General features: G+C 44.5%; 1 protein-coding gene across 2 annotated transcripts in view; it reads right to left on the reverse strand.

Annotated features, from left to right (window-relative positions):
• LOC138974169 (fibroblast growth factor receptor 3-like) overlaps positions 1 to 12,132 on the reverse strand; it is a 105,757-nt gene that overhangs the window by 23,267 nt on the left and 70,358 nt on the right. For both annotated transcript variants that reach the window (XM_070346872.1, XM_070346871.1), the window contains exons 2-6: positions 9,493 to 9,674; positions 8,691 to 8,889; positions 6,344 to 6,628; positions 3,556 to 3,855; positions 2,266 to 2,373 (exon numbers count right to left, since the gene is read on the reverse strand). In XM_070346872.1, coding sequence (XP_070202973.1) covers positions 2,266 to 2,373; positions 3,556 to 3,855; positions 6,344 to 6,628; positions 8,691 to 8,889; positions 9,493 to 9,674 — 1,074 coding nt within the window. The remainder of the gene's footprint in view (positions 1 to 2,265; positions 2,374 to 3,555; positions 3,856 to 6,343; positions 6,629 to 8,690; positions 8,890 to 9,492; positions 9,675 to 12,132) is intronic.

The following is a 12,132-nucleotide window of genomic DNA, read 5'->3' on the forward strand; positions in this document are numbered from 1 at the left end:
TAAGACTCCCTCCCTTTTAAGACCCTGTTTACTCAGACTTTTTATTCATAACCTCAGTAAATTTACCCCCATTTTAAGACTCCCTCCTTTTTAAGACCTGATTTTCTCAGTTTTTTTCTAGGTCTTAAAAGGAGGGTTCGCGCTGTATATAGTTGAGTGGGATTTACCAGTAGAGACATTGTTCGTGCTACAGTGAATGATGATCTCATATCTGCATGTTTTTGAAACGAAAGGGCTGTTTATACTGTGACCGCTCAATACCATGCCTTTTTCTTCAAAAACGTTTAGCTCCGAGATTATCATTCACTGTAGTGCCAAAGGATTGTCTCCACTGAACATAGCTACATATGGTAAGCTTGCCTCGATCCCCTTCATGAATACAACTCTACCACAGCCCATAAACTTGCTGACAAAGATTTGTTCTTGAACATCGTCTAGACCTCTAGGTTTAAATACATTTAAACAAACCCCCCCTCCTCCACCCCCCACTTCTTCTACTCTGAAATCAAATAAATTTAATGTCCAAGTGCAACCTCTTTTTAAAAAAATTTTTTGTTAGAAAACCAAAGGACCAGGCTGTGTTATTGTAATGAAAAAGAGTTTTTCTCATTTGATACTGCAAAGAGTTTATTTTTAATTCACAGCAAACGGGGCAAACAGACTTACAAAATAAATTTGTATGAGTGTGTTTTCAGAGTTGACTTTAATCCAGCTAAAAAACAAGATCTTGTGTGAATATTTGTTTGTCTGTTCACTTAAAAGACCGTTGGGTCGAAATATCTGTGAATGTATTGTTTTGTCAATAACAAACGTTCCAACAACCTACCTTTCTTATTTTTTTATTCTGAATTTTGGAACGTTGGCAGTCTCTTTGTTTTTTGATTTAATCCAGCTATTCAACCTCATGCTCAGTACGATCAAGCCACACATTTTCAGTTTTAAATAAATAAAAAAAATTCTGTTTGTTGCACTCAGATAATAAAGTTTTATTGAATTAAATTGAATAACCTAGTCCTTCTTCAACTCAAAAGATCGAGTTCACTAAGATCTGCATTTTTTTTTTTAAATCAGGCATTCAGTACAAGCACGAAAAAATGAATACAAATGATCATAAAGGCAATGCTAAGTTCAAAATGAAGTTTGCGACGGGCGCAGTGGCGTGGTGGTAAGACGTCGGCCTCCTAATCAGGAGGTCGTGAGTTCGAATCCCGGTCGCTGCCGCCTGGTGGGTTAAGAGTGGAGATTTTTCCGATCTCCCAGGTCAACTTATGTGCAGACCTGCTAGTGACTTAACCCCCTTCGTGTGTACACGCAAGCACAAGACCAAGTGCGCACAGAAAAGATCCTGTAATCCATGTCAGAGTTCGGTGGGTTATGGAAACACGAAAATACCCAGCATGCCTACTCAACAAAAGCGGAGTGAAGCTGAGTATGCTCTCAGAGTATAGTGTGGGGAACCCAAATGGGCAAACGAGCTCACACGTAACCAGACAATTCTGGAACGCTGAAGAAGAAGAAGAAGTTTGCAAAGTTTGTTTTTTAAATGAAAAAAATATCATCTAATCTTCTGACAGAGGTAGAGCAAACACAAGATTGTTCAATCTCTTTTCCTTTGTTCCTCTTGTTCTGTCAAAGAAAAATATTGATTTGTTTCACACGCAACATTGCAGGACACAGGCTATACAGAATAACAGGCAAAAACAATGAATGTAGCGCACGCAACAGGACATTGAAAATGCTGCCATGACGCCACGTTTTTATTAGCCCCTGACAAATGACATTCCATACATGCAGATTTTTGTTGATTTATTTCCCAAACAAAATTAGTTCCTGAGGCAGACTGCTGTTTTTGTCAACATGTTTTATAGACCTGTTGTCTCTCATGGAATGTCTGTGGCAATAACAGCCTTCTCCGTGTTCATTTATTTCACGCTTTTTTGTGTGTGTGTGTGATTTTTTTTTCTGGTCAAACAGGCCTGCTAAAAAACGTACAAACGCAAGCACCATAAACTCTTCAACAATTAAAGCAGCATAAACAAACTGTGCATAGATCTTCTTCTTCTTCTGCGTTCGTGGGCTGAAACTCCCACGTACACTCGTGTACTGTGCATAGATCATCACAGAATTATTCCACACACATTTTCCCCCAACAAATCTGAAAGTTCTTGTAATTGTCACAAACCACACTTTAGTGTTTTAAGCAAAGCGTTAAAAGAGCAAGAAAAAAGTTAGATATTTGAAGTAGAGTAGATGTTTCATACGTACGTTGGTTTCCAGAGTCTGCCTGCTGGGCCTGGGCCTCACTGCCGATGGAGTTTGAATCCCAGGTCTGCCCCGCCCCGCCCACGGAGTATGGCTGACTGTACTCCACTTCTGTAACACACGGTGAGCAACAGTCAGCACACTGTATCCCTGGTTACAAGTGCTCTTCTTCATCTTCTGCAGTCTTCAGCTTTGCACCCTCAGAGTCGAGTGTTGCATGCCATGCCATTTTGTAGACTGTGAAGTGGTCAGAATGATGTGCTCCTTGAGGGTGTGTGTGGTAGGTATCTGTGTGTTTTCAAGTCTATAGACTTCCGCTAGAATGTCTGTACCTTCAACATGTGCATTGGTATTTTTGCATGTGTTTGCACATGGGGGTGGTACGATTCCATCCACTTAGAGCCTGCATCGAACACTGACTTGGGACATTTCAGAAAAATCCACAGCCAATTAACTGCATCTCATTCCCAGGCTAATAGCTACAAACTGGTTACAAAACCAGTGCACTACAGACTGATAATGAAAAGCAATTAAGACATTCATTGTTGTGATCTACATGTCTAATCTGCAAGATTGGTTGTACAACTGTACATCTCTGGAAGTCGCACAGTAACAGACTCATGAAAACTGAGTTAGTTTTCCTAATGCTGTCTATAAAAAGCAATAAGCATGAATGCATTCATGTCCTGGCAGTCTCTACTTTGTGTATGACTGGCTTGACTAGCTAGGGTAGCAGTTTTGAAGCAATTTCAATTAAGCGTGTGTGCGTGCATGGGTCGCAAATCCGTAATGATATGAGATTTTTGTTTGTTTGTTTGCTTAACGCCCAGCCGACCACGAAGGGCCATATCAGGGCGGTGCTGCTTTGACATATAACGTGCACCACACACAAGACAGAAGTCGCAGCACAGGCTTCGTGTCTCACCCAGTCACATTATTCTGACACCGGACCAACCAGTCCTAGCACTAACCCCATAATGCCAGACGCCAGGCGGAGCAGCCACTAGATTGCCAGTTTTAAAGTCTTAGGTATGACCCGGCCGGGGTTCAAACCCACGACCTCCCGCTCACTGGGCGGACGCCTTACCACTAGGCCACCGTGTTGCGGTAATAATGATACGAGAGGAGGTTATGGAATCAAAATGATCATGTTGACAATGTTTGTGTTTGTATTTTAATTGATATTGTTGATTCGCATGCGTTTTGGATTGCTTGGGTGGATTGAACGAAAATTGTAACTGCGATGTCAGGACAAATTTGCAACCTTGGGCAATAAATATTGTGTATTCTCACCCTGCAGAAGGAGGGTGACGTTCTTGGTGTCGTAGTGCGAGCGGTCCTTGATCTCGTTCATGGCGAAACAGATGTAGGTTCCCTGGTCCTGGGGCTGGAAGGACGTGATGATGTAGAAGTTGTGGCTGGACAGCTCGCGGCGACTGCTGGGGTTGCTCCACGGTCGGAAGTGGAAGGAGTAGATGGGGTAGGGGTGGCCGTCCGCCGAGCACTGCAGTCTCACCTGGGAACCCAGGGGTATGCGGGTGTGGTCACGACCCGCCACTGGCGTCACCACTAGGGAGCTGATCTTTGGTGGCTCTACACACAGACAATACCATTTTGTTCAGCATCCTTTTTTTTATGTATAAATGCAACCCTCAGCAGATATGCTGCCAAAAGTTATTCAAACAGAATATAAGAAGACAGCATAATGTTCTCAAAGGAAGACAACTAGACCAAATGATGGTATAACTAACTTTTGCTTCATAAACGTTCAAGCAAACAATAATTTCCTACTTATCACACTTCAGCGTTAATTTTTTTGTCTGGACCAGCCAGGCTGCCATCGAGACAGCCTGGTTACTAACGTGAGTCAAAAATCTCAAAAGACACAGGATCTTAACAAAAGCCAAGCTGCTACAGTGGAGCGCAATAAATACACAAGTAAATAAATATATAAATAAATAAACAAATGAAACAAATAAAAAATTCTTTAATAAATAAATAAATAAATTAAGTAGATGTGCAACGCCAAGGCACTGCATACCCCAGCGAAAGACAAACCTCTCTCTCTCTCTCTCTCTCTCTCTCTCTCTCTCTCTCTCTCTCTCTAACACACACGAACACACACACACACACACACACACACACACATACCCCAAGTTACACACGTACACACATACACACTCACTCACACGCACTCACTCACTCTCTCACACACACTTCATACACACAAAACACACCCCCATACGCACATATAAACAAACACACATACACACACATACACTTACGCACACGTACAAACACCCACCCACCCACCCACTCTCTCTCTCTCTCTCTCTTTTTCTCTCTTATACAAACAGACACACACCCATACAAACAGACACCCCCCCCACACACACACACACACACACATGTACATAGGCACGCATGTACGCACGCACACACCCGCAGACACACACACACACACACACACACTCACACGTTGACTCACACAAATCTCATACACACAAAACACACACTCATACGCACATACACGGTTGGGCTAGTGATAAGGCGTCCGCCCCGTGATCGGGAGGTCGTGGGTTAGAACCCAGGCCGGATCATACCTAAGACTTTAAAATTGGCAATCTAGTGGCTGCTCCGCCTGGCGTCTGGCATTATGGGGTTGTAGTGCATGCTAGGACTGGTTGGTCCGGTGTCAGAATAATGTGACTGGGTGAGACATGAAGCCTGTGCTGCGACTTCTGCCTTGTGTGTGGCGCACTTTACTAGTCTCAAAGCAGCACCGCCCTGATAATTATGGCCCTTCGTGGTCGGCTGGGCGTTAAGCAAACAAACAAATACGCACATAGACAGACGGACGCACACACCTTTACAAACAAACACATATACACACTCATACACACACAAACATACACACAAACTCATGCACACACACATTCACACACACACACACTCTTTCTCCCTCTCTCTCAGTCTTTCTTACACACACACACACACACACACACACACACACACACACACACACACACACACACACACACACACACACACACACCCAAGTCACACACGCACACATACACACACTCACTCACACGCACTCACTCACTCTCTCACAAAAACTTCCCATAGACACAAAACACACACCCATACGCACATATGGCCAGACGGACATACACACCTTTACAAACACATATACACGCACACACATACACTTATGCACACACACACACACACCACACACACACACACACGAGTACAGACTCATGCACGCATGCGCGCACACACACACACAAATACACACACACACAAATACACACACACACACCCCACACACACACGAGTACAGACTCATGCATACACGCGTGCGCACACACACGAGTACAGACTCACTCATGCACGCGTGCGCACACACTCACACACACACACAAATACACACACACACACACATACACACACACACCACACACACTCACACACACACACGAGTACAGACTCATGCACGCGTGCGCACACACACACACACACACACACACACACACACACACCACACACACACGAGTACAGACTCATGCACGCGTGTTCACACACACACACACACACACACACACACACACAAACAGTAACACTAACACATGTGCACAAAATGAACACAAACACACACACCGCGCGAGAGAGAAAGACTACAGGGAGGCATGACGTCATGATGCAATAATTGACGTCAAAGACTTTTGACCGTGACGTAATCTTCTCACGCGAGCTTTATCCATAGTCTTGAACAACCACACACAAATAGACTTGGAAAGTACAGAATTTCTACCCGTCCAAAGCGGCCTTGGGTGGCGTTTGCTCAAAAAATGGGGGCGCCAATTTTACCCACCGTATTTTTGTTAGTATGGTCCCAATTTTTGGTGAACTTCCATCTCCAACTGTGGCCCATTTTCGGGCACAAAGAATCCTTCTTTATCATGTATTATTCGGTATGCACATTTCTCAAATCGATTACAGTATAGCGTTCACGGGATACCTCCAGCTTCCCTGGGATAAATAAATCTAAAGAAAACCCAAAAAGAAGTGAACTCACTGTAGACGACGACCAGAGGGTAGGACGGGCACTCAATCTGCAGCAGCCCCACGTACTCGACGTGGCAGTGGTACAGGTAGCCGTTCATGTGCTCGTCAGCCTTCATGACCAGCGTCTCGTTAAGGAAGGTGTTGTTGACGAACTCTGTGCTGGAGTTGAGCTTCATCATGCCCATGCGCCAGTACACGAAGGGTGGCTGGTAACCACGGAAATTGACGCTGCAGCGAAGGGTAATGTTCTGGCGGTAATCCACGTCCTTGTTCTCGTTGAAACAGATCGGGTTGTCTGGACAGAGAGGATTTGCATGTTTGATGCTTTGTGTTTTTGAGGATAGAAGGTACTTTCAGGGTGCATACCATGCTTGTTTTATGTCAATACAGTGGAACCCCCTTTTAAGACCCCCCAATTTAAGACTCCCTCCTTTTTAAGACCTGATTTTCTCAGATTATTGGAGGTCTTAAAAGGGGGGTTCCGCTGTACATGTACCGTAAACTACCTTTTATACGCCCACCCTATGCATCAATATTGACCAAAAGTTGGGAGTGGGCGTTTACTAGGTACTATACCCTTTGCAGGTGCGTTTCCTCTGCTAGACTAACAATATTTTGGTCACTTGGCATGGAAGTGTTCAAAAGGATGCGTTATTGCACAAAACTGTCCTCTCTTTTACACACAGACACACACAGACACACACAGACACACACACACACACACACACACACACACACACACACACACACACACACACACACACACACAGACACACACACATACACACGCACACACACACACACACACACACACACACACACACACAGACACAGACACACACACACACACACACACACACACACACACACACACACACACACACACACACACACACACACACACAGAGATTTCTGCAAGCAAACCACGAAGGAAATCTTGTTGCTTTACTTTCGATTAACAATTAAAAAAAATTAAAAAAATTCCCTTCACTGAAATGATCAAAAATGGGGGATGGGCGTTTACTAGGTACAGTACCCTGTGCGCAGAATTTGACCAAAAGTAGGGGGTGGGCGTTTACTCGATACTGGGCATATACAAGGTAGTTTACGGTACATGCATTGGCATCAGAGAATCTGTAAAACTGCATGACTATTGTCTCTTGTACTTGGTGGAGGTGGTTTTTTGCGTATGTTTGTGTGTGTATGGGGGGGGGGGGGGGGGAGGGTGAGCGTCTGCCTGCTAGCGAGAAGATGCACACATTACAGCATACATGTGTATGCCGCTCTTCATGGACAAATAAGAGTTTAACGAGCAAAAATGTTTGCAAGAGTTTCTACCCCTGCATCCTACCTCGTGCATTTGGTAGAATAACTAGGCTGCAAATGTAATGCATCTAATGCTTGAAATCCAATTTTATCCATCCCAACCCCCTTCCCCCAAGCTCCACAGAGTGGCATGTGTGCATCTAAAACAACAACATCATGAGTTCAAGTCCTAACAAGAAGGGCAAGCCCATACGACTCACATGCTTGACCTTCTGCTTTACACATTTTTCCTACCAAAATACATGTGACCTTGACCCAAGGTCAAGGTCATCCAAGGTCATGCAACACAAAGCTGTTAATTCAAGACATAGGAAGTACAATGGTGCTTATTGGCTCTTTCTACCATGAGATATGGTCACTTTTAGTGGTTCACTACCTTATTTTGGTCACATTTCATAAGGGTCAAAGTGACCTTGACCTTGATCATATGGGACCAAATGTGTCTCATGATGAAAGCATAACATGTGCCCCACATAATTTTTAAGTTTGAAACAGTTATCTTCCATAGTTCAGGGTCAAGGTCACTTCAAAATATGTATACAATCCAACTTTGAAGAGCTCCTGTGACCTTGACCTTGAAGCAAGGTAAACCAAACTGGTATCAAAAGATGGGGCTTACTTTGCCCTATATATCATATATAGGTGAGGTATTCAATCTCAAAAACTTCAGAGAAAATGGGGAAAATGTGAAAAATAGCTGTTTTTTAGACAACATTTATGGCCCCTGCGACCTTGACCTTGAAGCAAGGTCAAGATGCTATGTATGTTTTTTGGGGCCTTGTCATCATACACCATCTTGCCAAATTTGGTACTGATAGACTGAATAGTGTCCAAGAAATATTCAACGTTAAAGTTTTCCGGACGGCCGGACGGACGGACGGACGACTCGGGTGAGTACATAGACTCACTTTTGCTTCGCATGTGAGTCAAAAATAAGGGGTCTGGCTGTTACACTGTGCAGCCTTGCAGATCACAAAACACAATGACTGAGAGGTGTTAAATCAAGCTAAAAAAAAGTTGACACAACTGACCAATGACCATGACGTGTGCGCCATAGCCGTCAGAGTTCTGGTTCGGAGCGTCCAGGTGACAGGTGTAGAGTCCAGCATCCGTCAGGTTGCCGTGCATGATCCGTAGTCCCACCGCCGACTTCTGTGTGGACTGGTACTTGCTGGCGTTGGTGGACACCGTGTAGTTGTTGCCCTTGTCGCTGATGAACGTCAGCACCACCTGGTGGCAACACACAAGGCAATTCTCTGCTTCATTTTGAATAATGGTTAAGAAACAAGGTGAAAATCCGCGGATCCTGTTACGACTTGATGTCACGCCAGAAACACTCGCACTCGCAGAAGGAATGTCCAAGTACTCCAACACGCCATTTTATTAATGCCAGAATTCTCACAGAGTGTGTGAATTAAAGCAGGACACACACCTTGACAAAGTTTCCTGTTGACGCGAAAGACAAAGTCAATTGATGGTAGACTAAAGGAAACAGGTGAGTGAAGTGGCCAAGTTGAACAACGAAACAAACCCAGAGAGAAAACTCCACGACTACAGATACCAGGATTCTGGTTAAACAAAGGAATGGGAAGTGACACTATCTCACACTGCCCAGCGGTCACTGATTGGTCTACTTACTGGTTCTGTGTTAGTGCCCCCTAGCGCTAAAGAGGGGGATGCTAGAAGCAGAAGAGTGTTTCCCCCTTCCCTGCATAAAGTCTACTGCGTTGCACGTCAGCATGTATTTGTGTGAATGTTCAATTTGCATACAAAACTCTTGGGCACTGTCACTGACAACTATTCAAGTCTCAGTTTGCCATGTTGACAGCTTACCCTGCTGTTGTTGGAGTTTTCTGGCTTGAAGTACCATGTGACGTTGAAGGGCTGGGTGACGGGGCTTCTCTCCGAGCCGTTCTTGTCCGTGATAAACACCTGGCACAGCAGCTCCGTCTCTCCGTTCACCTGCATGGCCGTGTCGCTGGGCCCGTGGATCTGAACATCCTGCCCCATCGCCACTGTAACACAGAGATGTTGAGGTGCCATTTAGAGAGGTTGCAAGTTTCAAAGTCTTGAGTGTTTCGTGTTAGAATTAAGTAGTGGTGAGGGGAATGGGGGGGGGGGGGGGGGGGTTGTGTTTGTGTGTGTGTGTGTGTGTGTGTGTGTGAACGTGGGTGTGCGTTTCTATGTGTATGAATACATGTATGCAATAAGGGAGAGGAGTGTAATGTTGCATGCAAAAAAACAAAATCAAGTCTTTTAAAAACATTGAAGGTTCCGAGGTGACAGTACATCAGCAACACCCTTTAAAACATCTAATACATCCTCCAACCCATCTCATCCAATATCCCCTCTTCCAAAAGCATCTTAACGTAACATATTGGCCCCCCATTCCCAGAAAAAGACGAAAAACACACTTTCAAATCAAGAAGTTTATGGGATGGCTCCCTCTCACCACCACACACAATGAAATCACCATCATGTCCGTCGGAAAGGAGAGTGCGGAGCAACAAAAAAAAATATAACAAGAGGCGAAGCCATCAAGGCTCACGTAAGAAATCGACAAACAGTAACACAAACTCAATCACTCCGTCACACACACACACACACACACACACACACACACACACACACACACACACACACACACACACACACACACACACACACACACACACACACAGAACGAGCATAGGTGAAACTGTGCAAGAAAGCGAGACACTAGATCTAGATCTGTCTGTCTGCATGTAGCCTACTTACAAGGACACGACTGCCAACTAGTCTCGGCGCGCTCAAAATAATAATGACCGAGACTGTCAGTACTTCCTTCGCGTGACGTCTAACCCTCTTACGTCATAATGTGACGTCAATGTAATGTGACGTGTTCAAATGTTAGAGTTTCTACCACAGACATACACACGCACAGACGCACGCACGCACGCACGCACGCACGCACAGACAGACAAAGTTACGATCGCATAGGCTACACTTACGTGAGCCAAAAAGGGTAGACGAACCCCCTCCCAACCCCCAGTGGTGTAAGAAGAATAGATTAGGATCGATAAATCAATAACTTCCGCCAGGATCGCCCGGAGGCGGGGTATGCCACTGAATCTTTTAAAAGCAGTGTGCAAGCAAATTACAGCTTGGCTACAGCACCGCAGCCTGCTAATGGTGTTTGATGGTGGGTATCGGTCGGGACAGAGGCTGGCAGTTGGTTCTGGACAAGAGTTTGGAAACGGAAAGGGATGAAACTAGAAGAAAATTGAGTCTGGGAAAGAGGAAACTAAGCAAGAGTAACTGGATATGATCACACATTTCTCAACTGGGATTACAGGCATTCACTCTCTCTCCCCTTCATTCACTCACACACACACACACACACATACAGACACACACACACACACACACATACACACACACATACACACGCACACACACAAACACAGACACACCAACACACACACACACACACACACACACACTCACACACACACACACAAACACAGACACACCAACACACACACACACACACACACACATACACACCAAAAAAACACACACACACACATGCGCGCACACACACCCACACACACAGAATTGTGCACATATGCACGCTCACGCACAGATATGCAGAAACTAAACAGGCGGTAAAGAGAAGAGTTACCAAGAAACAAGAGTGCATAGGACATCAATACTTTCTCCAACACTAGGTGATAAAAGATGATTATCCCTGGAAAGAAGCCAGTCAAACCCTGTAATGCAACTCAGACAAAAAAGAAGTTCTTTCCTTCTGATGATGAAGAGCGCGACTCTTGTTGCTGCTAGCTCAAGGAATGCCCCCCACTTCCACCACCAATGGGAAAATAAAGTTAAATGGAACCCTCTTTTTATGACGTGAGAAATCTTAAAAGTCTTAAAAAGGAGGGACACTGTACATGTAGTCTTAAAATGGGGGTCAAGTTAGAGATGTTAGGAAAAGAAAATCTGAGAAAACTGGGTCTTAAAGAGGAGGGAGTCTTAAATTTGGAGTCTTAAATAAACGGGGGGGCGGGGGGGGGGGGGGGGGGGGAATGTGAAGTGAAAATTAAACAGCAAAACAAAAACAAAAAAACACCTTAAATGTTCCCTCATTGGTTTGCGTGTAGGTTTATTTGCAACTAATTCTGTTTAGTCTGGTCTTGTTTTCCTATCATTCATAATACATCGTCAGCCTTCTGAGGATCAAGTATATATGTTTTTCACGAAATAACAAAATTACAAGGTTTCTGGGTGCAGATCCTGTTGCTGCCTCAAGGCAGCATGCACATACTCCCTTTAAAAACAACCTTCGACAGCAGCAGTAAGCATTGCTTTTGCTATCAACGTTTCAGATTGATTAGTTGTGTGACGTGACTCGGCTGCAGCTGGCTTTCCTGTTAATGCCCCAATCTTCTCTTGGCTAAATCCACACTCTTCTTTTCTTTCTTAAACTGA

This window comes from Littorina saxatilis, linkage group LG8, assembly GCF_037325665.1.
Source record: "Littorina saxatilis isolate snail1 linkage group LG8, US_GU_Lsax_2.0, whole genome shotgun sequence".
Classification (NCBI taxonomy): Eukaryota; Metazoa; Mollusca; class Gastropoda; order Littorinimorpha; family Littorinidae; genus Littorina; species Littorina saxatilis.